The 24838-nt window shown below is 36.1% G+C and overlaps 1 protein-coding gene across 1 annotated transcript in view; it reads left to right on the plus strand.

Annotated features, from left to right (window-relative positions):
• Positions 1–371: 371 nt before the first annotated feature.
• Tnks2 (tankyrase 2) overlaps positions 372–24838 on the plus strand; it is a 62328-nt gene continuing 37861 nt past the window's right edge. The window contains exons 1-8 of the mRNA XM_076835290.1: positions 372–831; positions 12940–13164; positions 15717–15812; positions 17156–17192; positions 17659–17734; positions 18294–18388; positions 20867–20933; positions 24479–24665. Coding sequence (XP_076691405.1) covers positions 633–831; positions 12940–13164; positions 15717–15812; positions 17156–17192; positions 17659–17734; positions 18294–18388; positions 20867–20933; positions 24479–24665 — 982 coding nt within the window. The 5' untranslated portion in view covers positions 372–632. The remainder of the gene's footprint in view (positions 832–12939; positions 13165–15716; positions 15813–17155; positions 17193–17658; positions 17735–18293; positions 18389–20866; positions 20934–24478; positions 24666–24838) is intronic.

Below are 24838 nucleotides of genomic sequence, written 5' to 3' on the forward strand. Positions count from 1 at the left end.
TTAAAATACAGAAAATTTCCACCCTAACACTCCCAAAAGAATATGCAAGAACGGAGAGAAACTTCCAAGGGCTCTTTTTCAGTATATTAACAGGAAGAAAATTCATCTCGGGAAATCTGTGCCCTCTCTTTTTTTTAAAGGCAATAGGCAGAGGCGCTCGGTTTCGGCCGAACCACTGTAAAGATGGCGGTGGGACGAAGCCCCTTCTCCAGCCGCCACCTAGGACTCTCGCCTCATATTTCCCACAAACCCCTCCGCGCGGCCCCACTCGCCCAGAGCTGCCCGGCCGGCATCCCCGCAAATGCGCACGCGCGGAACGACGTCACGTGAGCTCCCAGGGCTCCACCGAGCTCTCAGGAGGGGCCTTGCCAGCTTCCGCCGCCGCGTCGCTTCAGAACTCGGACGGCTGGTTCTTGCTGCTTCCGCTGCCGCGGGGCAGCCGGAGGACACCGACCGATGCTAGGGGCGCGCGGCGGCGCGGCCATGGGACTGCGCCGACTCCGGTGACAGCAGGGAGCCAAGCGGCCCAGGCCCTGAGCGCGTCTCCTCCAGGGGGCCTCGCCCTCCTGCTCGCGGGTCCGGGGCTCCTGCTGCCGTTGCTAGCGCTGCTGCTAGCGGCGGCCGCCAGGATCATGTCGGGCCGCCGCTGCGCCGGCGGCGGTGCGGCCTGCGCGAGCGCTATACCCGAGGCCGTGGAGCCGGCCGCCCGTGAGCTTTTCGAAGCGTGCCGCAACGGGGACGTGGAGCGAGTCAAGAGGCTGGTGACGCCCGAGAAGGTGAACAGCCGTGACACGGCGGGCAGGAAGTCCACCCCGCTCCATTTCGCTGCAGGTAACCCAAGCCAGCACTGCCTCCCCTAGCTCCCGAGCCCACCTGTGCACCTCGGGCTTGCAGGCCGGAAACCACGCCGTGCTCCTCTGCCCCCGACCTTTCGCTCAGTACGCTGGTCTTGGCAATCTCACTCCCATCTAATTGGGGATTAAGGAGATTAGGGGTGGGTTAGCGTGCAGTACTCCCTGGAAGTGGGTTTTTGGTGTGGGGGGGTTGGTTTGGGGGTTTGGGGCTTTATTTTCTTTTACAGTATCAACAATACCTGTACAACTTCCGGTCTTGCTACCCTGAAAGGCCCTTAACACACAAGAAAGAATGGGGAACATAGTAAATGGACCTTCTGACTTGAAAGAAATAATACTCTCAAACATTTATCATTATTGCAGGCTCTACTGTTAACTCTTATCAGTACGTTGAGTTAAAGTCTAGAGACCTTTGTAAAGTGCTAGGATGTAATTTATAAGTTGGTTAATTCGCTATTGACACAGCGTTAATTGGTTTATCAGAGTAGCCAATCATTAGCAAGTTTCCACACAGACTAGTACTGAAAAAAGCAAATTGGAAGAACTGAGATCTGATTTAGGTTGGGTGTGGGTAGTCCCTGCAATACAGTGAAAAGATGGTGTAGGTTCTTTAGCTTGGGGCTAACTTTGTCACATTCTGAGATTTGGAGCATTTGAATTACTTCCTCTTACTGTTTATTAGATTCATTTTATGACACTAGAATGTTAAATTTAATTGAAGTATTTGAAAGAGCCAGAAATGGGAATAGGACAGTCACCTTAATTCCATAAAGCCTGTATGCTTTTTTCACTTTCAGGAAAGGTTGTGAGTATTTCTAACTTCAAGTGGTTGAAAATGGGAGAAATCCTCATACTTCGATAATCCTTGTATTTTACTTGATGTATATCATGATTGTTTTAAAACATTCTTTTTTTTAAAGCTGGGAGATACATTTTAAAGTATCCTTGTTCTTTGGAGGCAGGAATGATGAGTAGAGGAGCTTGAGAAAGATTTCCTTGTTCTTAGACATTGCTTGTACGGTTTTTACCAATTGGAGATTTGTTTGCTTTAACCTGTTCCCATTTTAAAATGTAAATACTATCAGGAAACATGCTTTCTTGATCAATTGCACCTTTGTTCTGTTTCTCACTGCAGAGCCTTTTTAAGAGAAAAAAGCTTGGGTGGACCCATAGTTGTGAGAACTAGAAAAAACTTGTGGGCAATGGAAATAAAAGCAAGAATACTGAAGTTGTATCTCACCTCTTTAGCCATTTTGCTTTAGATTTGGGTGGTCATTACTGCCTTCCTTCAGTTAATTTTAATTGTCCTGTTTGACCATGTAGTCAACATTTAACCAACTGATTTGGCAAACTATTACAACCAACTGATACATAATCCAAAGGGTAGTATTACTTAGATTATGTTCACTTGATCTGTGAGATAAAAATAGCCAAGGAAGATCTTAGTTGCTACCTTTCAAGAATTTGGTGTATTAGTGAGTTCATAATCTGAAAATAGTAATATTTAGAGGTGTAATGCTATGGTATTATCTTTTCACTGACCTTGTTTCTCCTCCACCGTCCCACCTTCGGTTCTCTCCCAACATTTCAAAGTATCTTTTACATAGATTTTATGTTCAGATTGAAATGGAAAACTTAATATTTGAGGAACTGGTCCACTGCTCACAGTCTACTCATATTCTCAGGTTTAGGTTATAAGATTAAGAATTGAAGTATAACCACTTTATGTTAGCTTCCAGTCTTACTTATTTTGGGAGGCTACAAAGAAGGATTCTCAGACAGAAATGCCTGATAACTATCAAAAGGAACTGCCAACGAAGTTTTTAGTTTAAGGCCTACAGCTATTTCTAACCTACACAGGTAGGCTTGGTGTTTGCTAATATGATTATCCAGCCCTGAGTAACAAGATTAAAGGTTTCTCTATTAGATACAGAGGTCATACTAGAAAAAAGATTTTGCAAGATCAGATGACATTAAATTATTAAACTGTATCTTAAGAAAAAGGACATCTATAACCCTAAAAGTTAAATGTTGTGTTTACATCCCTGACAATTCTGCCAATGTGACAAATATCCTTAAAGATTTACATGCTCAGATAGAAGCCATGTCCTCACCAACTTTGTCATGGGAACAATATCTTAGCTCCTGTTTCTCTGTTACTTACTGGTAGAAAACATTGTTAGTCTCTGTCTTTGGCATCATACTTATTGGCATATTCCTGTGCTGTGGCATTTATTGCTGCATCAATCTGGTTCCAGTACTAATGAATTCTTGTTTCTCTTATAGACCACCCATCACTCAAATGGCCCTCCAGCCTATTACTTCTCAATCGGACTTCTATCATGGACCACTCGATAGACCCGATTTTTAAAGGGGACTCCAAACTGCTTGCCCAACATCATCCCCTTTCAGCCTGAAGAAGCCTGAACGATCTTCGCCCCCTTTCCTTTCAGCAGTAAGGAGTTCCCAAAATTAGAGGGGGGAATGAAGCCAGATTTAAAATTAGGTAGTTAGTGTAGTTAGGTAAATTGGGTCTAATATCGAGTGAAATCTAAAATGGAGGCCATGTTGAGAATGAATTTCCGGAAAAGTTGAGCAACTCTTGAAATGTTAATGAAGTCCCAAGAAAAGCCCTAGGCCCAAAATCCATCCCAAAGAAATGTTAATGAAGTCCTTCCTGCCCAGATTACTTCTTTGGCCCACCTGTTTCCCACCCCTCGGGCCTTCCAACCTACATTCCATCACTGAAAGAACTATAAAAAGGGGAAACAACCGCACTTCCACGGATTCCACCTCTTAGGTCCCCTTCTTCTTCCGGGAGAAATCTTTTCTGCTGTCCTTTAATAAACTTCTAATTTCTACTCTGGAAAAAAAAAAAAAAAAAAAGAATTGAAGTATAACATTTTAGCTAAAGTTTTCTAAGTCCTGCATTTAAACTGAAAGGTTAAGAAATGTTTTTTTTTAAAGATGGCTTTGTAAACTTAATCTAAAAAAATTATATTAAAGAGAGGCACTTATTTTCTTTAAGTATACTCAGCTTCATTTTTCTCTTAATACTTGGAGAATACATTTCACAGGTTGTTTTGTAACGTGATATATCAGTCATGTTAATGTATATGGAAGCATTCTGTTGGGTGTTCAACATAGGTGTTGGTACTGTGTTACTGCCTAACCAAGCAATTACTTGTCTCCACACATTGTAAAGGAATATGGGAGGAGGGTCATTCTTTTTAAAAATCTTTTTAGCCAATTAAAGTTTGGAGATTTTATTGGTGTGGGGGCATGTTTTGTCTTTGGTTTGCTTCCCAAGGAAGAGAAGGAATGAGATGTGTGCAGACCTCAGAAAATGCAGAAGAGTTTAGAAAAAAATCAAAGAAAATCTTTCTTTGAATGAAAAGACAAAATCAGTTCCAACCCTAAGGGAATTAAATTGTTAATGGAAAAGGTAATTAACATAAACAGAAATTTTTCTTCTATTATTGTGTGTTTTTTTACTAATGAACTAGATTACATATCTATAGGTAACTATGATTTAAGAAGTCATTTCTTAAAAATGAGAAAAGTTATTCTGGAAATAACATCCTTTTTCATCCACCCTCTGCCTGACCCCTAACCACACGCAGGATATGAATGATTTTTTTGTGACACATCATAGAACTTGTAGAGGCAAGTTGGTGGTAGGGTGGCATTAGCTCTAATTCTACTAAAAGGAAGAATATCTGAAATTCTTGACATTGTAAGCCCCAAGAAAACAAACTTCAGTAAGAAAGACTGCTTCTCTAACTTACTTCTGAAAAATAGGAAGTGACAGAAACTTTGGAAAAAAGACACTTAGTGCCCATTGTAGTAAAAGAAATATAGCCTTCCTTAGAATCTTAGAACTCAGAGTGAGGGCGTAGAACTCCATGGCTTAAGAATCTTAAATATTCTTTGGCGCATACACAGAAATAACATTCAGTAGTGAAAAATGTTTATTAGGTTCAAGAAATTCAAGTATTTATATGGCACAAAGATTATATGTGTAATTGGGAGAATTACAAGTTGAAAATAAACTCACATCATGAAGTCCCCGCTGGTTAATATTTGATTGGTAGTAATATTATTGTTCCATATCCATTTAGACTGGACTTGAATTATTATATGCAGGTATATAGATTGATTACTAAAGGGAATTTTTTTTCAGAGAAGGAAAGTAGAATTAGAGTTTCTGGAACATATGCAAGCAACAGATCACAAAACTAGGGGTACTTATTCGAGAGATGAAAAACTAGACTATGTTATTATCTTCACATATGTGGAAGAGTCAGTCATGTATGAGTGTATATGACTAGTGTGCCTACAGCAATCAAAACTAAGGACAGTAGGATAAATGTTACAAGGATTCAGACAGACTAACCATCTCAGCTGTGGAACTGGCTGGAAGTATCCAAGCAGTAGCTAGATTGTCATCTTTCAGAGATGTTATAGAAGGGATTTCTACATTAAGTGGGCAGTTTGACTTAACAGGTCATTATCATACTGGTAACCAAAAAAGTAGAATGGTTCCTTCAAGATTTTGACAAGTAAGGTGCTAAAGATAAATGAAATTTTTAGGGTTGCTATTTGTATCCTTCCCACAAATGATCCTGTCAAAAACCTCTGAAACTCCTTCAATACCATTTCCTTTTTGACTATAGGCCACCATCATATTTATGGGAGATGAACATGGTGTATCTTCTCTGCCTGTGTCTTTAATTATAGATTATTATTTTCAGAATTTTTTTAATGTGAGAAATAATTAAATCATGAACAGAAAACCCCAGTATCAAGTATGATCAGTCTGTTCAAGAATTCAGAATTCTTGCTGAATGCGTTGACACACACCTGTAATCCCAGCAGCTCAGGAGGCTGAGGCAGGAGGATCTCGAGTTCATCCCAGTCTCAGCAACTTAGCGAGGCCCTAAGCAACTCAGGGAGACCCTGTCTCTAATAAAATATTAAAAAGGGCTGGAGATATGGCTCTGTGAGTAAGCACCCCTGGGTTCAATTCCTGGTATCAAAAAAAAAAAAAAAGAATTCAGAGTCTCTACATGACCAGTGAAGCTCCACCTCTTGTACAAGAATGGTATCCTAATTAGAATAAGTTATACTCCGAGCATGTATAATATGTCAAAATACACTCTTCCTGTGGTGTATATCTAAATAGAGCCCCAAAAATCACTTTGTATCTAAATATGTACAAATATCATGTGCCAATCAAAATTTTTAATTTAAAACAATGGTATTTTCAAGAATGGCAACAATTGCTTTGCATGTATTGAGCATGGCCTACTTACTAGACAGTGTGCAAGTGCTGCATATCATCTTATTTCATTCTTATGACAACACAATTATCTATATCTAAACCATTATTAAATTTTTAGTACTATATAGTCAATCAATCTTAATGTATTTTATCACAAAGCAATGAGATAAAATATATTATTTTAGCCCTAAAGCAAGATTGACTATTGGTTCCAAAAGATTTACAAAACCAATTAATTTATGAGTAACTACCATATTATATAGTGAGATTTGATGCCTGCAAATGAGCTTCCCTGAAAATATCAGTTTCAGTCCTCACCATTATGTTTGATGTTAACATAAAAAAAATTATCACTGTGTCTTAATGGATTTTCAAATTTGTGATATCTCTTATTAGGCTATAAATGCCATTTGGTGTTTTATTGTTGGTTGGTTGGTTGGTTTTGTTTTTTTTTTTTTTTTTTTAAAGAATTCAGAACAATTCCGTTTCAAATATTTAAAAAAATTAAAAACTGAAAAAAAAAAAGAATTCAGAATTCTTGACACACTAAATCTCCAGCTATCTTAACAAGATCTTGAGCTAAGTGGCTGGGGTAGTGGTTCAGTGGTAGAGTGCTTGCCTAGTGTGTGTGAGGCACTGGGTTTGATTCTCAGTACCACATATAATAAATTAAATAAAGGTCCATTGGCAGCTAAAAAATATTTTAAAAGATCTTGAGCTAAGCCATTTTATTCAACTCTCCTTGAATCTAGAGTAGATAGTTGACTTCAATAATTAGTTTGGCATACTCTTCAGTGTTCTCCAATGTAGATTGTCAGAATTTCATCATCCTAATGACATGACATTATTCTTTTCTAAGTTTCTTCTTGTCTGGCCAGATACTATATCTGTTCCAAGTTGAGATGGGCAAAGCCCTCTCCCTTATATTCCTCATTATGCAGAATACATGTGGGAAATAGCTTTTCTGGATTTTTGTAAACTAAAGTAATTAGCAATTGAGAAATGTAAAATGACATTCCTTTGAAAAATCTGTTGAGTAGCCCCTGCTATATAAGACAAAACTGAGGCTCTTAATTATACTTTCCCCATCTCCCAGAACTCTGAAATTTTCTGTGTCATGGCATTTGTTGTTCCTTTTTGTTTCTGAACTTTTTCTCTGATAAAACTATGTGATGTTGACCTATGTTTAGATTAGTAAGACATCATCATCTTATATTGGACCATTTGTATCTTCAGTGGCCTGTGCCACCTTTGGACTAAAAACTGGGATGAGAGTGGTACTAAATGAAACTTCCTCGGAGTCTAGGTTGGTTTTTTTTGTAGTGACTTCTACCTCTGTGCTTTTTGGAAGCCAATTAGATGAAAGCATATTTCCAGTATATGCTGCAAAATATGGTACTGTTAACAGTGGTCATGATTGGCAAGACAAAGACAGTTCCTGGAAGTGTTGAAATTAATGACATCTGAATAATAAAGAAACTTTGACAAGATAGAAAATGAATAAATTGGTTGTTTTAGTGGTCCAAAGTCATCAACTCTATTCCCTGAGAGGGTTCTTTGTTTGCTATTCCCAACAAAATATGAGGCTTAGATTAAACAAATATTTATCAAGCCCCACTGTTTGCTAGACATTGGCCTTGTCCCTGAGAAAACTGAAATGAACACAATACCTGTAATTAAGTGACACAGTTATTGATCAAATAAACTTTCTAAATAGACCTTCACTTCTCTGTCAGAACTTTATAGTAGATTCATACTTGATGTATGATTTCCTCAGGATTTTTAAACAGAGCAGTGTTTGACAATGAATGTTGTTCCATAATTATAAAATAAACTATAATGTGTCCTGAACATTCATGACTACCAACTTTAGGTTTCTGATTCCTTTGTAAAGAGACTCTTAGGATATAGAGATTGGCATTGACTCTTAGGATACAACTGTTCACATTTTACCTGACCAGTGAAAACATGATCAGAATATATCCTATAAAGCTATTTCCCCCACTCAAGAATCACTGTTTTTAAGACCATAAGAATAAAGATTTCATCAAGGGATTACCTGAGAGTATGGGAAGCATCTTAACTCTTTAAGGTTTCACCAATATCCCAACAGTGAAAGATTTTTTATTTGTAAGAGCTGCCTTCTAGCTCCCTCCAAGTTTTTTCCTTTAGTGCCAAAGTGTGGCTTTAAATATTCAAAAATCATCTTCTACAATAGCAAACTATTGCCACCTAACATAGTCCTTATGATGGGACTTTGGAAACACTGACCTCTCTCAGTCTCCAGCCTGCTTTAGACATCTTAATCAGTAAGGAACCATGTTGGCATATTGTTGACAACTAGTTAACAACTAATTGGTAGTTGGATGACCTAATTGGGGAGGACAGTGTGATCAACAGTGCCCAGATAGTGATAAAGGAAGACTGAAGTCAGGACTAATGATAACTGACTGTACTTCTACAGTGCTATTCTTAGTTTTACTTTACTCTCCGTTCTGAAAGCCTGATTTATTAATATAGCAAATGTCAACAGATATTATATACTACATACCAGGGAAGTAGTGATGATCTAGAAGATACATGACTCTTACCTTTTATGGAAGTAAGGGATAGGTAAGAAATAGTTACAAATTGTGATACTACTGTGAACAGCAGAGACCAAAATCCCTGCTTTTATGGAGCTTGCAGTCAAAGAGATGGGGAGACAGACTAATAAACAGTGTTAATATAGAAAATAATGTGGGCGGGCAGAATGGAATGCTTTAGATAGGATGGTCAGAGATGACCTCGTTAAGAGAGTGACATTAAACAGATTAGACAATAAGTAGAAGTGAGGCATAATATGTTCAAGGGAAGAACATTCCAAGCAGAAAGGTGGCCTTTACCAAGTCCCTAGCACACTTGATAAACTAAAAGAAAGCTGGATCATAGTTGGGAAAGAGAAGAGTGGTATGAAATTCAGTTAGAAAAGTGATAAAAACTATTTTATGCAAGTAACCCTGTAGGCCACAATAAAGGGTTTGAATTTTATTCTAAGAGCAACCATTTGGAGATCATGAGTTATTTTAAAGAGAGATGTATTATGATGTCTGTTTTTGAAAGATCACTAGGGACATAAGTGGAAATGAGAGGCCTACTTAGGACACAGTTGGAATAGTTCAGGATGGAGGTGATACTGGCTGGATTCAGACAGTGTCCATGGAAATGGACAGAAAGCTGCGGAACATGTGGAGTTTGAGATGCATTTGAATTATCAAGAAGAAGGTATGTCAAGTAAACATACTGAAACTTAGGCGAAAAATCTAGACCAGAGATTTAAATTTGAAGGCTGTATATTTAGATAGTTTTTTAAAATCATAGGAGTAGATAAGATTATATAAAAAGATAACTGAGTCTTGAGGAATTCCAGCATTTAGAAATTGGGTAGAGAAAGCAGCAACCCCCCCACCCAACCCCCACTGGGATGGGGGGGAGATATGACATGTCCAATACTTGAACTCCTCATCCTTTGCCACAAAGAAGTGTGTCTTCTGCAGCTTTCCCCTTTCTCGATTGATGGCAGCCATACACCACTAAAGCCAAAAACCTTGGGGTCATCCAAAACTCCTCACTCATATTCAGTGGCTCTTGTTCTCTCTCTCTCACCCCATATCTAATCCATTAGGAAACTGCTGGCTCTACCTCCAGAGTATCCAGAGTCTTAAACTTTCCACTATTCTGACAAGTACCACAAGATTATGGTCTAATCCACTGTAAGCTCTCACATGCTTTTACCCATAACCTTCTACAATCTATTCCAAGAGTAGTCAGAGTAATGTAAGTTATGTCATGTAATTTATCAGCTCAGAACTGATAAAATGGTGACTCTCCATTTTCCTCAGTTTAAAAAATGAAATTCTTGCAGTGATCTTCAAGCCTCTTAATCTGTTGTCCTTATCTGGTCCTCATCACTTCTAACCTCATCTCCTATGCTATCTCTTTCTCTCTCTAGCCACTCTGGCTTTATTACTGTTGGCCAGTAAGGCTAACTCCCTCATCTTTTTTAAGCTTTTGATCAACTGCTACCATCTCAGCAAAGATGTCTAGTCAAGTAACGGCAGGTGTGTCCCTTGGATTTGGCAATGTGGAGATTATAAGTGACCTTATTGAAAGAAGTTATAAGGAAGAAGCAAAGCCAATCAAATTTGGGGAAATAGAGAGGGGAATAATATAGATTGGGTTATGTGAAGGAGCAGAGAAATGGTAAAGTGACTTTAGGGAGAATACTTTTTATAAAATGAAAGGGATTGGAACATGTTAAAACATTGAACATAAGAATGATTTAGTTAGAGACAGGGAGAGGTGGTGTTCTCTAGTCAACTTCATTAATATTTATGCATGATTCAAATACTGTCTGTATGATCATGACCAAAAAGTGTCTCCAGGCTCAGACCAGTTTCTCCAAATTCGCATCCACAGAACTTACTACTTACTAGACATTTGTCCTACACATGCTTCAAATTTAAGCATTTCCAAAACCAAATATTATCCCACAAAACTTCCTGTTTTATTCTGTATTTTATGAATTTGATAGTCATCTGCAGCTTCTTTCCTTTCATCAAATAAATCACTGTGTTCTACCAATTTTCTCTTCTCTCTCTTTAGATACTCTTAGCAACATTGAATGAAATGATGAAAGACTGGATTATGCATGAGAATGGAACTAATTATGCATGAGAATGGAACTAGTTAGCTTTTGATTCTTCCAATAAAGAATATGTACTACTAGTAGTGATTTCTAGGATATTACTACATTTTTCTTTAAAAGAAAGGAACAAACAGTATCTTTTTAACAATTAGTAGGTGTTTGCTTATACATATATAAAATAATTTTGGAAATATAAGCAAAAGAAAATCAGAATGAAGGGAACTAGGAGGTTTGGAATAGGAGTTGAGAAGAAGGCTTCATAGTATAGTATCCCCTTTTACCAATCATGTGAATATACCTATTCTGTTTACATGAACAGTGTGAATGAGACAACAAATCAGTCTCAGTTTTGACCCTTATCATCTATCACATAGACTATGGCAGTGGCTATCTAAAATCTTAAGGACCAGACCTTACTACTTCTTTCTCTTCGCATTTTATCCATTTATCCTCACCAAGGTTATCTTTCTTTTAAAAAGAAAGGAGGCAAAAAAGCCAACTTAACAAAGTGGACTACTCTGAACAAGCCTTTGTAAATACTAATGTGTTGTGGGAATGTTTTTCCAACAGTTCCTAAGAGATGGCTCAAAGATACAGGGATATTTAGATATTTTCTTTTATGTCTGAAAAAGAAGGATATTCATTTCGTTAATTTGAACTTCGTGAGTACCAGCTGAGTACCAGCATTAGCTATTTAACAATAAAGATAACATAAACATGCATTGAAATTATAAATAAGATTTCATTGAAATCTTCTGTCTGAAGAACACCAGTCCATGGAACAGAGTCCATACACCTCCTTAGCATGACAAAAGGTTCTTTCTGATTGGCAGGTGCCTATTTTAGCATTCTGTGCCATGGCTGTTATGAAGGATTTACTCCTTCATACCTCTTTTCCCAGGTACTTTTTTTTTTTTTTTTTCCTGTTTAACCTGTAATGTCTTGCCCTTAAATTGTGAGCTTTTTTTTTTTTTTTCCTCTCTCTCTTTTAGTTGTCAATGGACCTTTATTTTATTTATTTACATGCGGTCCTGAGAATCAAACCCAGTGCCTCACACATGCTAGGCGAGCTCTCTACCACTGAGCCACAACCCCAGCCCCAATTGTGAGCTTTTTAAAAGGAGGGACAAGGATACTAGGATACTCATCTTTGTGGGCACAGAGCCTAACAAGATTAAAACAAAGTTAATCTTTTTAACCATCTTTAACTCCTCAGTTGCAACCAATGTCCTGTCAACCCAAGAAGTCTATACCATTGTTTTTTCATCCATTCCCATTCTAGTCATTTTAGGATTACATTCAGAGTTGAGGATTTAAGAATATTCTTTTCCTCTCCCTCAGTCCATAGACAAACCTCTCTCTGCTTTAACTTCTGCCTGGGATCCTTTTTATTTCATGATTAATACTAAAAGGATATTAAGTATTAATATATGAAAATTGAGTTACCATGCTCTTCTTTTATTTGGTTGGGGGGGCTGGCTTTTGAGCAAAACTATGGAACATTAAGTAGCTAAAGGAGGACTCCTATCTGGGAAGAAGTTGCTTATGTTGTGCAACTGGCAGGTTAAGGGCTCTTTTGAAAACATCTGATTTGATTCTTTTTTTTTAGTGTCACCTTTTCTCACTGCAAAGACAAATATAACCTATAAGCGGATCTTGTCTTACTGCTATCTCATAGTCTCCCACAGAAACATTTTATGAGACAGATGTGGGAAAGAATTCTAGTAAGAGTTTTGTCAGTATTTCATAAAGTATTGGTTTATATACTTAAGTTATATACTTTGAACATGTGAAAATATGTGTACACTAAATATGCAGAACTCTTTATTTACAATTTGAATCCTTATAAAGCTATTTAGCTTTTGGTCAGTTATTTTGTAATCTTTCTCTGAAGATGATAGTAGCACCAACTAAGGCACTACTGCTGTACCACAGGCTACTTAGCAGTGCTACCCTTTAGATTTATCATTAAGAATAGTTACTAACATATTTTAGATCAATTTTTCAATAATTAATCCTTGGATTATTGAATCTATTATTTTCCATTCTGAAACATTTTAGCATGACTTGGACTCACTGAGTCTAATTTATTAAAATAATTTGTTTTCTTCTAGGTTTTGGACGGAAAGATGTAGTTGAATATTTGCTTCAGAATGGTGCAAATGTCCAAGCACGTGATGATGGTGGGCTTATTCCTCTCCATAATGCATGTTCTTTTGGTCATGCTGAAGTAGTCAATCTCCTTTTGCAACATGGTGCAGACCCAAACGCTCGAGATAATTGGAATTATACTCCTCTCCATGAAGCTGCAATTAAAGGAAAGATTGATGTTTGTATTGGTAAGACTATTTACTTTTCAGAATTTCCCAGAAATTCTAACTGTTTAAGAGTTTATATTGAATTATTGGTTACTATCATCAAATTCTGCCATACTAAATATAAATAAGAACACTTCATGATTTTTTTAATTTATTTATTCTAAACAGTTTGTGATTTTTAATCTAACCACTGTTTACTGAATTGCCTTTTTGTGTATAATACTTACCTTAAATTTTTTTGCAAAATAGTTTACAAAGTTCCTGTTCTGTGAAAACATGCATTCTTTTGGGAGATAAAATACACAACCAGCTAAAGATACAGTGGAAGTGAAATTGACTGTTAAAAGAAAAGTGATTAGGGCTATGACTAGACTGGAATCAAGTCTCAGAGCCCAGTTTCCTAGAATCTTTCTAGTCTTTCTAGTGGGACACAGGTTAGGGATTTCTTTATAAAGAGCTTTGAATTTTAGGTTATGGAGCTCGCTGTTGCTAAGTAAGTAGTGTGCAATATTGAAAATAATTGAGGTGAACAATTTCACGAAAGTAGTATATTTTAGAAACAGTAATCTGGTAGGGAGCTGGGTAGAATGCCAGCATCAGGGAAACTAGTTAAGAAACTGGAAAATAACCCAGGTAAGAAATGAGAGAATGACCTCAGGTCACTCCAGGAGATTAAAAATGACAGATTAAGTAAGAAGCATTTGGTGGAAAAAATATTATTTAGAATATTTGAACCTAACAAGTGAGACAGGATTTGCCTGACAGATTGATCCCTGACAAAAATGATACATGAGAAGGCTGTTTTTGAGATTTTTTATTAATCAGGGATTTGGGATTCATTGTGACCTTAGCTCCATTGTTTTTCCTGATTCAAAACAGGAACATTTAGAACTCTTTTAACACAAAGAAAGGCAGGTCTGAGCACCAGGAAAAGTCCAGGGGCTCTGTGCTGGAATTAAACTGGCCTTCCTCCTCCAAAATCCCCATTTACTATACCAAAGTCATTAGTTTGAAATGGGTCATTTATTAAGATGCAAAATGAGGGACTTACTTACCTTTGTCCAGTTCTCCTTTTCTGTGTGTTAAATTATTCTTGCCTTTTGCTCAGTCTACTCTTTGTACCCCATAATTCATCCCTAGTGCCTTGGAGTCTCAGGCATATAAATAATTTTAATACAGTAACATGGAGTTTTCCAGATGTGGTTGTGGATCTGTACTCTCCAGTGTAGTAGGCTAAGGACTTAGAATGGAGGCTAGTCTTAATTGAGTGTGCTATAAAGGAAAATATACACACTATTTCAAAAACTTAGTACCAAAAAAATAAAAGAATGTAAAATATCTCATTAGTAATTTTATATTGATTATAATATGAATATAAATATTGAATATTTAATATATTAGGTTAAAATTAATTTAAATTTATTTTTAATGTAACTACTAGAAGAATTTAAATGACATTTGTGGCTTACATTCTAACTCACATTTTATTTCTATTGAATGGCACTATTAAAGACTAGAATGAAATGGAAATTAACCTATTAAAGAACAGGGGCTAAGCTGAGCTTTTTTGTTTGTTTTGTCTGTTTTCTCTTAGCTCTTTATTTATAGAATGTCTTGGAATATCTTCCTATAACAAATAACAATATGAATCATAGCATAAGGGCTTCTCTTCTTATGAGCCTTAGATTATATCTTTGAGGAGTTTTTTTTCTTTTTAATGTATTTATTTTTATATGGTGCTAAGGATTGAATCCAGTGCCTCACACATGAGAGGCAGGTGCTCTACCACTGAGCTACAGCCCCAGCCCCTCTTTGAAGTTTATTGATGGCTTTTTAAAAGAATTTACAATGTACAAAGTATTTTAGATATGAACCAAAAAAAATTTACCCATGTGATTTTTTTTTTTTTTAATCCTACACATCTTATTTATGGGCTATCTATAGCTTTAGACATTTCATTTATGTCATGATAGAATAGTCTCCATTGGAATGAGAAAAGCTTTCAAGCAAACTTGCCCTTTTTTCCCCTTATGTACTTACCTGTCGTTAGTCAACTCATTACCATCTATATAAATAGTCAAGGAAAATCTCCCATTAAACTGAAGGGAAACTTACTTAGTGTGTCTTTAACATATTAAATACTAGACTATTTTATATATTCTTAAATTTAAAATATAACATTTACCATGTTATAATATGAAAGATTTTTAAACTTCTTTGAAACTTATGGAACAGAACTCTTAAGAAATTGATTTACTTCAAAAAAAAAAGAAAATTATTTATTAAAATCAAGTTTTTATTTATTAAATCAGTCCAGCTGGGGTTATGGCTCAGTGGTAGAGCACTTGCCTAGCACAAGTAAGGCACTGGGTTTGATTCTCAGCACCACATAAAAAAATAAATAAAGATATCCTGTTCATCTACAAAAAAACTCAAATATTTAATAATAAGTTGCAGTGGCAGAGCAGCAAGGACTATATTCAAAATGTAAAGTGGACTACTATTACATTTTTTTAAAAAAAATCAAGTTAATTATAGTTACCATTTCTTAAAGCAGTGTTGCTATTTTTCAGTGCTCTTACAACATGGAGCTGAGCCAACCATCCGAAATACAGATGGAAGGACAGCATTGGATTTAGCAGACCCATCTGCAAAAGCAGTGCTTACTGGTAAGTCTATGTACTGTCTTTGGTTAGTCCAGGAAGACTATAAAGAACAAACTTACTAGGTAGACCCATCTGCCTCCTGCAGTTAATGATCTCAACAAGGATTTTTAAACAGTTGTCAGTTCAGTTGCTATTCTTTTCTTCATCTAGAAAGTTGACATTTGATTTCTCTCTAAAAAAGATAAAGCTTTTTTTTTCTTTTCAAATTCATTTTAAAATTTGTCATTGTTATCTTAAGTGTGTTTGCCATTGGGTATTCAGGATACTTTTTAAATATCCCTGAATGTTTCAAATGTATCTACCCCTTTATAAACTATTACTTAGGGAGGAGGGAGTGTACTTTAATCATTTTTTACATATCCTTTCAAAAAAGCACTAATCATTATCTTTTACTAATTATCTTCATAACAATAGTCTGTGCATACTCCATTTTAGTACTAAGAGTACTAATTATTGTACTCTGCTCTAACATATTCATGTCATTGAAATCCATCTTCAAAAAACTTTGGGACATAAAGAAGCCTTGCCTTAGTAATCAGTACACAATTCACATTGTAAGCAATAATTTGAATGTTGTTTCAGCAAGTCTTTATATTAATTTAAATTTTGTTGATTTTATACTTTTATTTGTATTATTTTATAAATGTTTTCAGCATAGTTTATAATTAATCATTTTTATATATGTAAAATATCATCAAATAGAAACAATCAATGTTGAAAAACTCTTTGGATTCGTAACGATTTAATATTTATGTTCAATTAGTGATGCAGTAGATTTTTTTTGTAATATTTGTAATGTTGTTATATTAGGTTTGTTTTGTTTTGTTTTGATTGTTGTTGTTTTATCTTCCTTTTGGTGCTGGGGCTTGAACCCAGGGCCTCACGCCTGCTAAGCTTGTACTCTACCACTGAGCTACACTCCCAAACCCCTTATTTTGGTTTTGAATGTTTTGGATACATTTGTCAATTATGTTAAAAAAATAACATCCTTATTTTAGGGGAAAAGAAGAAAAGAAAAAAGTTCACCGACAATCTACCAGCCCAGATAAAACTTTGTTAATATTTCCTTCTGGGCTTCTGTTTCTCTGTGTATATTAATTTTTTGTAGGTGTAGTCATACTTTATTACATAACATGGAATCTTTTTTTTAAACTTTCATAACAATGATATTTCATGTCCTCATGTAAGTATTAAACTGCATGATATTCTGTTTATTAACCCCTTTCCATTTATTAAAATTTGTTTTCAAATTTATCTGTTTTAAATAGAATAGGCATCTTTTTGCATAAAACTGTCATTGATTTTTTTTTTTTTAATTTCTTCTCATTTCCCCCCCTAATTCACAGGAGAATATAAAAAAGATGAACTTTTGGAAAGTGCCAGGTATGTACTGATGTTATTGAATATGCACCATGAATTTTTACGATTAAAAATTTGTTTATAAAAGTATACGTTAAAAGAGAATGATAAAGGGAAATCAGTAGAGGGACCAAAGGGTAGAATGTAGAGAGGGACAGGGGAAGTGCTAAGGAGTGGTATTGCTCAAATTGTATCATTATATTGTGTATTGTATGCATGTATGAATATGTGACAACAAATCCCATCAATATGTGTAACTATAGTGAACCAATAAAAAAAATATATGGTAGTGGGGATGAGAATGAGTTTTGTCTTAATGGCCCTAATACATGCCTCTAGATATGATTTGATAAAGAATATAAATTGCTGGGCTGGGAATGTAGGTCAGTGATATGGTGCTTGCTTAGCATTCAAAAGGCCCTGGGTTCGATCCCCAACACCATACAAGAAAACACACACATAAATAGCTAATACTTTTTTTGTGTTCTAGGAGTGGCAATGAGGAAAAAATGATGGCTCTTCTTACACCATTAAATGTCAACTGTCATGCAAGTGATGGCAGAAAGGTACTTCCTTTTGTAATTAAGTTTGTGCTTATCTCCTGGTGATGGGTAAATTAAATTGAGTAAAGTACTGATTTTTTTAAAATAGTAATTCAGATTAATTCTCAATTTTAGTAAATGACCCTGCACAGTGGCATACATCTGTAATCCAGGTATTCGGGAGTCTTGAAACAGGAGGATCACAAGTTCAAATCCACCCTAAGCCACTTGGCAAGATCCTGTCTGAAAATAAGAATGGAAAGGGCTGGGCATGTACCTTAGTAGAAGTAGATTGACCCTGAGTTCAGTCCCTATTACTGGGATTTAAAAAAGAAAAAAAAGCAAACTTAGTGGAACTTTATTAATAATAAACATTTTAAGTTGTTTGCTTCCCATATGCAGTAGTGAACATCAAACTTTAATATGGTGCCCTCCATATATATGTTATATTTTATTAAAAAATTAAATTGATGTTACACAAGTTGTAATTTGATTTTCTGGTTTTATATTTGGGATTTTACCTTTTTATATATTTTATTCATTCATTATGTGATTTTATTAATTTATTTGATTAATATTTCAGTCAACACCATTGCATTTGGCAGCAGGATACAATAGAGTAAAGATTGTACAACTGTTATTGCAACATGGAGCTGATGTTCATGCTAAAGATAAAGGGTAAGCATTTGAGCAAAAATAAGGACTTTGTTTACAGTACACTCTGAAGTCTTATAAAAAACATGTTTTTGACTAAACAACATTATCATTTATTGAGTTTTTACAATTTACAGGTTACTCTGAGGATAGAGAATTATAAAACCTTAAGCCTTATATACAGTACTTTATGGATCATGAAAGATAACTGATAAAGAGATCTGTACCAAGTGCCAGGTGATTGAGAGGGTTTTCCAGGAGAGGGTCTATCAGTGAGGGATGAAGTGGTTGGGAAATCCTTCAGAAGGCTGTGGTACTTGACCTTGACTTTAAAGCCAAGTCTTAAATAAGAAAGCAAAGTGGGGAACATCATTCTGTAAGAGAATCAATGTAAGTTTAGGTACTAACCCAGATGATATAGTACATTTAAGAAACTATAACCGGCAGGCTGGGGTTGTGGCTCAGTGGTGGAGCAGTTGCCTAGTGTCTGTGAGGTACTGGGTTCAATTCTCAGCATTGCATATAAACAAACAAAATAAGGTCTGTTAATAACTTAAAATAAATAAATAAATACATACATTAAAAGAGAAGAAAGAAACAGTGACCAGGGATATTGCTCAGTGACACAGCACCTAACTAGCATGCACAAGGCCCTGGATTCAACCTGTGGCACTGAAAAAAAAGAAACAATGAATAGATCAACTTGACTGAACTAGATGATTCATATGAGGAACAAATAAAAATTTAGGATTGGAGAAACAGGTAAGAACCAGATTTTAGAGAAGTTGATGTCCTATCCTGAAGAATTCAAACTTTATTCTTTCATCATAAGCAATCTATGATCTGAAACAAGGGGATTTTTTAGGAGGCGTATTCTGGAGCAATGTGTGAGGTTAATTGAAGAAGGAAGAAACTGGAGCAAAAGGAGCAGTTAGAAAAGTGAGCATTATAAGAGTTTGGACATAATGAAGATCTTTAATGATGGTAGAGAAAAATGAAAATAAAGGCATAGATGCAATAGATATTACAGTGTAAGAATGGACAAGATGGCACAAAGTCTAGACATGAGAGAATGTGGAATAAAAGGAAATCTGTTTTACATCCTGAAGTGGAATGAGACCCAAAAGTACACATAATGAAATACAACAGTGAAAACTGGGGGAAAACAAGTTCATTTTTACAATTTTTGGTTTTATGTGAAAATGATGGGAATTCAAATGGAAATGTCTACTACATATTTGGGAATAAAATTGAAGTTTAGGCAAGTAAAGAACCATATATTTAAAAATGGGGGCTGTGGATGTGGCTCAAGTGGTAGCGCTCTTGCCTGGCATGCGTGCCACCCGGGTTCAATCCTCAGCACCACATACAAACAAAGATGTTGTGTCTGCCGAAAACTAAAAATAAATAAATAAATAAATATTTTTTTAGAAAAATGGTATGGCAGAAAGCCATTAACCTTTAAAGAGAGATGTATAGAACTAAAGAGACTAAATTGCAGATGGCCATCACTTACCATAGATCATCATGATAGTGGCTATGGCAGTTAATTAGTGACTAATTCCCCAAGGAGAAGGAGAAGCTTAAAAATAGGATTTGATGTTCCACTATACCTTTCCATATATCATGTTCTTCCATTCTCATCATGAATGAATTGGTTTTCAGTTTGTTGAGGAGAGTAGCAGTTCTCCTTATAGGATTTTAAAAATATTTCACAGAAGAGCCATTGTTTGGGCTGAGTCTAGAAAAGATGTGTAACAGTGATTGATCCAAAGAAGGGAGAGAAATTTATCCTATACCCAGGACGCAGTATGTATAGAGACAAAGGGCACTGTAAGTTCAGCATACCTTTAGTAAAAGGAAAAGGCCAGAGAAGGAGTCTTGTTAAGAAGTTACTACTATCTCTTAAAAGCAGCAAGGAACCACTAAGGATGTTAAAACAAGATTAGCCACATAAGAAAAATCTGGCTGCAAGCAGGCATGGTGACTCATGCCTATAATTTTGGTCACTTGGGAGGCTAAGGCAGCAGGATGACAATTTCAAGGCCAACCTGATCTATTCAGTAAGACCCTGGCTTAAAATTATTAAAAAAGCGGGGTAGGAGGGTAGGCTGTGTGATGTACCTTCCTGATGGCCCATCCCTGGGTTCAGTTTTCAGTCCCAAGAAAAAGAAAAATCTTGCTATAGCTTGCAGGATAAACTGGAGTGGGATTATTTAAGTAGTTCAGGAGACAAATAACAATAGACCTAAATAAAATTAGTGGAAGAAAAAAGAAAAAGAGGTTTGAAAAAGAATTGGGAGTTAGAATTTTTAGGACTTAGGATTCAAATGGATGTTACCAAAATTGTAGATTTTTATTAGAAGTTCACATAAGCCATTTTCTACTTAAAACAAGTATAAATTTAGAATAATTTAAGTTTGAACATTTTAATTTGTAAATTTCTCTACACCTAGGGAATGTGTAATAATATAGGCTTCCCCCCTCCCCCTTTCATTGTAGTGATCTGGTGCCGTTACACAATGCCTGTTCTTATGGTCATTATGAAGTAACTGAACTTCTGGTCAAGGTTAGTTCTCTTATACCTTTCTGATTATTTTCTCCTATAAAATTTTTTAAAGTACGTAGTGTATCTGGGTTTGTTCCTGTGTTCTAAATTCTTAGTAGAAAGAGAAGCCATATGCCAGGCACAGTGGCACATGCCTGTAATCCCAGCAGCTCAGGTGGCGGAGGCAGGAGGATCATGAGTTCAAAGCCAGCCTCAGCAAAAGTGAGGTGCTAAGCAACTCAGTGGTCGAGCTCAGTGGATGTGGTTTAGTGGCCGGGTGCCCCTGAGTTCAATCCCCAGTACCAGAAAAAGAAAATGAAAAGAAGCTATATGTATAATCATAAAATACAGGTGATTAACAGATTATCATCTAACTGCTCTCATATTTTTGAGATACCATACACTTCTAATATAAAATAGTACTGCCATCATGGGAATAGCAGATTAAATGATTCTGTAATTTGTAACTAAAGAAAGCAAGTTTTAGTGGCTCATATTATTTAAACCAAATATATTTGCAAGATTTGCTAATTTGTATTTTAGATTGATGCAGGCTTACTTGGTAAGCTTTACTAGCAAGAAACTTATTTTGATCCATACTGAATGGGAGTAAAAGACATGTGTCATCCTTGAGAATGAATCCAAGGATGTTACTATCCCTCAAATACTTTTCCTCACCCTCTCAGCAGCCGTCATGGGAAGGAAAAGAGGGCACTTGTCCTCCGTGCTTCTTTTTTGGGCATATGCCACCATGGAATACATTTTTCCCACAGAAACAATGTGTAGCATTTAAGCAAACCTCTTTAAATACCTATAGTATCGGGCATTTGTAGCACTAATGCTTTTGCTTCTTGTAGAAGTGAGTCTTGAATTCAATAGCATATTTGGAACATTACTATGAATAAAGAGTGAAACAGATTGAAAGTATTCAAAGTATAGCCCAGTGGTAGAGTACTTTTATAGCATGTTCAAGTCCCTGGCTTTAACCCCCAGCACATAAAAGAGTAAATAAGATTGAGAAACTGGGACTAGGGTACAGTGGTAGAGCACTTGCCTAGCATGTGCTCTGGTATGAGGTCTTGGATTCAGTCCTCAATACTGTGGGGAAAAAAGTGTGGGATGGAGTGGAAAACATCCTTAGAAGGATGTTAGGTGAGGTAAGTTTAGTATACCGTAATAAAGTTCAGGAAACTCAGGAGAAAGGAAGTAGATAGGAATTGGGAATACATGGGAGGTCCCAGGCAACACCAAGTTGACAGCCATAGCAAAAGAGTCTGGCTAATAGAATCTGTCATGTAACAGCAGACATTCAGTGACTGCTTTCCAAGACCAAGACATGATCTCTAAGTCAATGAAGTATGATACCAGCAGACACAAGAATACAAGGAGTTCTCTTAACTTTTTCATTCTAAAAAGCCTCTCAATACAAGGAAGCAAATAGGTGGATCTGGTTATAATGAGGGGAAATTTTTGTTAGGTGAATTCATAATTAAACAACTGTGCAGAAAGTGATGACTAGTGGGAACGTTAGAACCTTTAATGGCTGCCAGAGGTTCTATCTTTGCCTTCATTGTGATCCACATTTTTATTGTTGGCTTGGTAGGATAAGCTGGGAAGGATAAGTACCTTGGGTTGAAGCCAGCAAAATGAAATTTAATAGATTTAATAGGATCAGTAAGGAGACAGGTTTATAAATCTAAGTATACAAGAAGAATAATTGCGAGGAGAATATACTTTAATGTTTGTTTCTATAGCTTAGCCAGGCATGGTGGCACACACCTGTAATCCCAGTGGCTCAGGAGGCTGAGATAGGAGGATCGAAAGTTCAAAGCCAGATTCAGCAATTTAGTGAGGCCCTGTCTCAAAATACAAAATAAAAAGGGCTGGAAATGTGGCTCAGTGGTTAAGTGCCCTGGGTTCAATCCCCAGTACCAAAAAAAAAAAACCTCTAGAGCTTTTATGTTGCCCACTGATTGAATATAAGTATAAATTAATGTAACTCCCTAAAAGCCTATTATAATTTTATGCCAATAGTACAAGTACAGTGTTAAGAACAGATGTATTGGGCTGGGATTGTGGCTCAACGGTAGAGCACTCACCTAGCATGTGTGAGTCCCTGGGTTCGAATCTCGGCACCACATAAAAATAAATAAAGATGATATTGTGTCCAACTAAAAAATAAATATTAAAAAAGAACAGGGGCTGGGATTGTGGCTCAGTGGTAGAGCGCTCACTTAGCACAGGTGGGACCCGGGTTTGATCCTCAGTACCACATAAAAATAAAAGGCATTGTGTCCATCTACACCTAAAAAATAAATATTTTAAAAAAGAACAAATGTATTCATGAACGTACTGTATTTTGCACAGTCAAACCACTTTGCGAATCTGTTGTTATTTTAGGCTCACAATATTTTTTAAAATGAATTTCTTAAACTAAAGTATGTTTAGTTGAAGGCTACAAGGATGAGTTTAGAAACCATCTGATATGAAGGATGAGTGAAGGAACTTTGAGGTATGTAGACTGGAAAAGAAAAACCTAAGAATATTACAAAATTACAACAAAAGAGTATTGATCTTTGATGCCCAAAAAAGACAAATGGAGCAAATTTTGAAGTGCATATATTAAAGTAGAAGTGAACTTCCTAATGGAAATTCTGTAATACCTATAAAAAGCCATGTTAGCCAAGAATTGGCTCCCCATCACTGAACATATAAAAAGCAGTATCTGGTTCACTGTCAGGAATGCTCTGGAAGAGATTTTGTGTTTGATGGGTCATAGTAGTATAACTTATACAGTCCATCCAACTCCAAGACTTGGAAATGACTAAAATATTGTCAAGTTTGACCAATGAAGTGTTAGCAAGGATATGGAACAACTGGAATTCAGAACATTGCTGTTAGCAATGTAAAATAGTATAGCCACTTTAGAAAATGGTTTCAGTTTTTGGTAAAGTTAAACATTAGACCCATTTTGACAGCTGCTTCTATAATGAAATGTTCCTCAGTAGTGAAAATAAACTATTGATACAAAAAAAATAATTTTTAAAATTTTTTTAAAACGTGAATAAAGTTAGACACAGAAATATACACTGTATTTTTTCCTTTTTATGAAATTTAGAAACACATTAACATGGTACTACAAGTAGGATGAGGCAGAAATTGCCTATAAAAAAGAGCATGAGGAAGCATTCTGAGTGTCCTATATCTTGATTCAGATTATTGTATTGTGTATAGATATATCTGTCAAAACTCACTAAAATTCACACTTAGGAGTTGTGCATTTCACTATATGTAAATTATACCTCAAAAGGGGATGGGGGTGGTTCTTGGAGAAGATATAGATTAAGTCTAAAGCTTCATTCGAGTTAAGCAGACCCCTTGTGGACATGCCTAACAATCAGCCACTATTCCTCCATTGAGAAAAACATTTTCGTTTTGAATTAATTGGCTTAAAAAGTGGACTTTAGAAACATAACCATTTTAAGTTACATGATGTTAATTGCACAGTACTAATAATTCTAAATTCTCTTAAAATTGAACATTAAATGTACACTTTTTCCTCCCAGCATGGTGCCTGTGTGAATGCAATGGACTTGTGGCAGTTCACTCCTCTTCATGAGGCAGCTTCTAAGAATAGGGTTGAAGTGTGTTCTCTTCTCCTAAGTTACGGTGCAGATCCAACACTACTCAATTGTCACAACAAAAGTGCTATTGACTTGGCTCCTACACCACAGTTAAAAGAAAGATTATCATGTGAGTATAAAAATTATGAATGTCCAGCTAGGATATTATGGTATCATTGACCTGAATACTTTTCTTTCCTATAAAATTTTCAGAATGAAATATTATCCTTAGATATAAGTGCAGTTGTTTAGGGAGCTTCAGCATATTCTAGGTACTATGAAAAGAAAATATATTTGTATAGG

The sequence above is a fragment of the Callospermophilus lateralis genome, chromosome 15 (assembly GCF_048772815.1).
Source record: "Callospermophilus lateralis isolate mCalLat2 chromosome 15, mCalLat2.hap1, whole genome shotgun sequence".
NCBI classification, from domain to species: Eukaryota; Metazoa; Chordata; class Mammalia; order Rodentia; family Sciuridae; genus Callospermophilus; species Callospermophilus lateralis.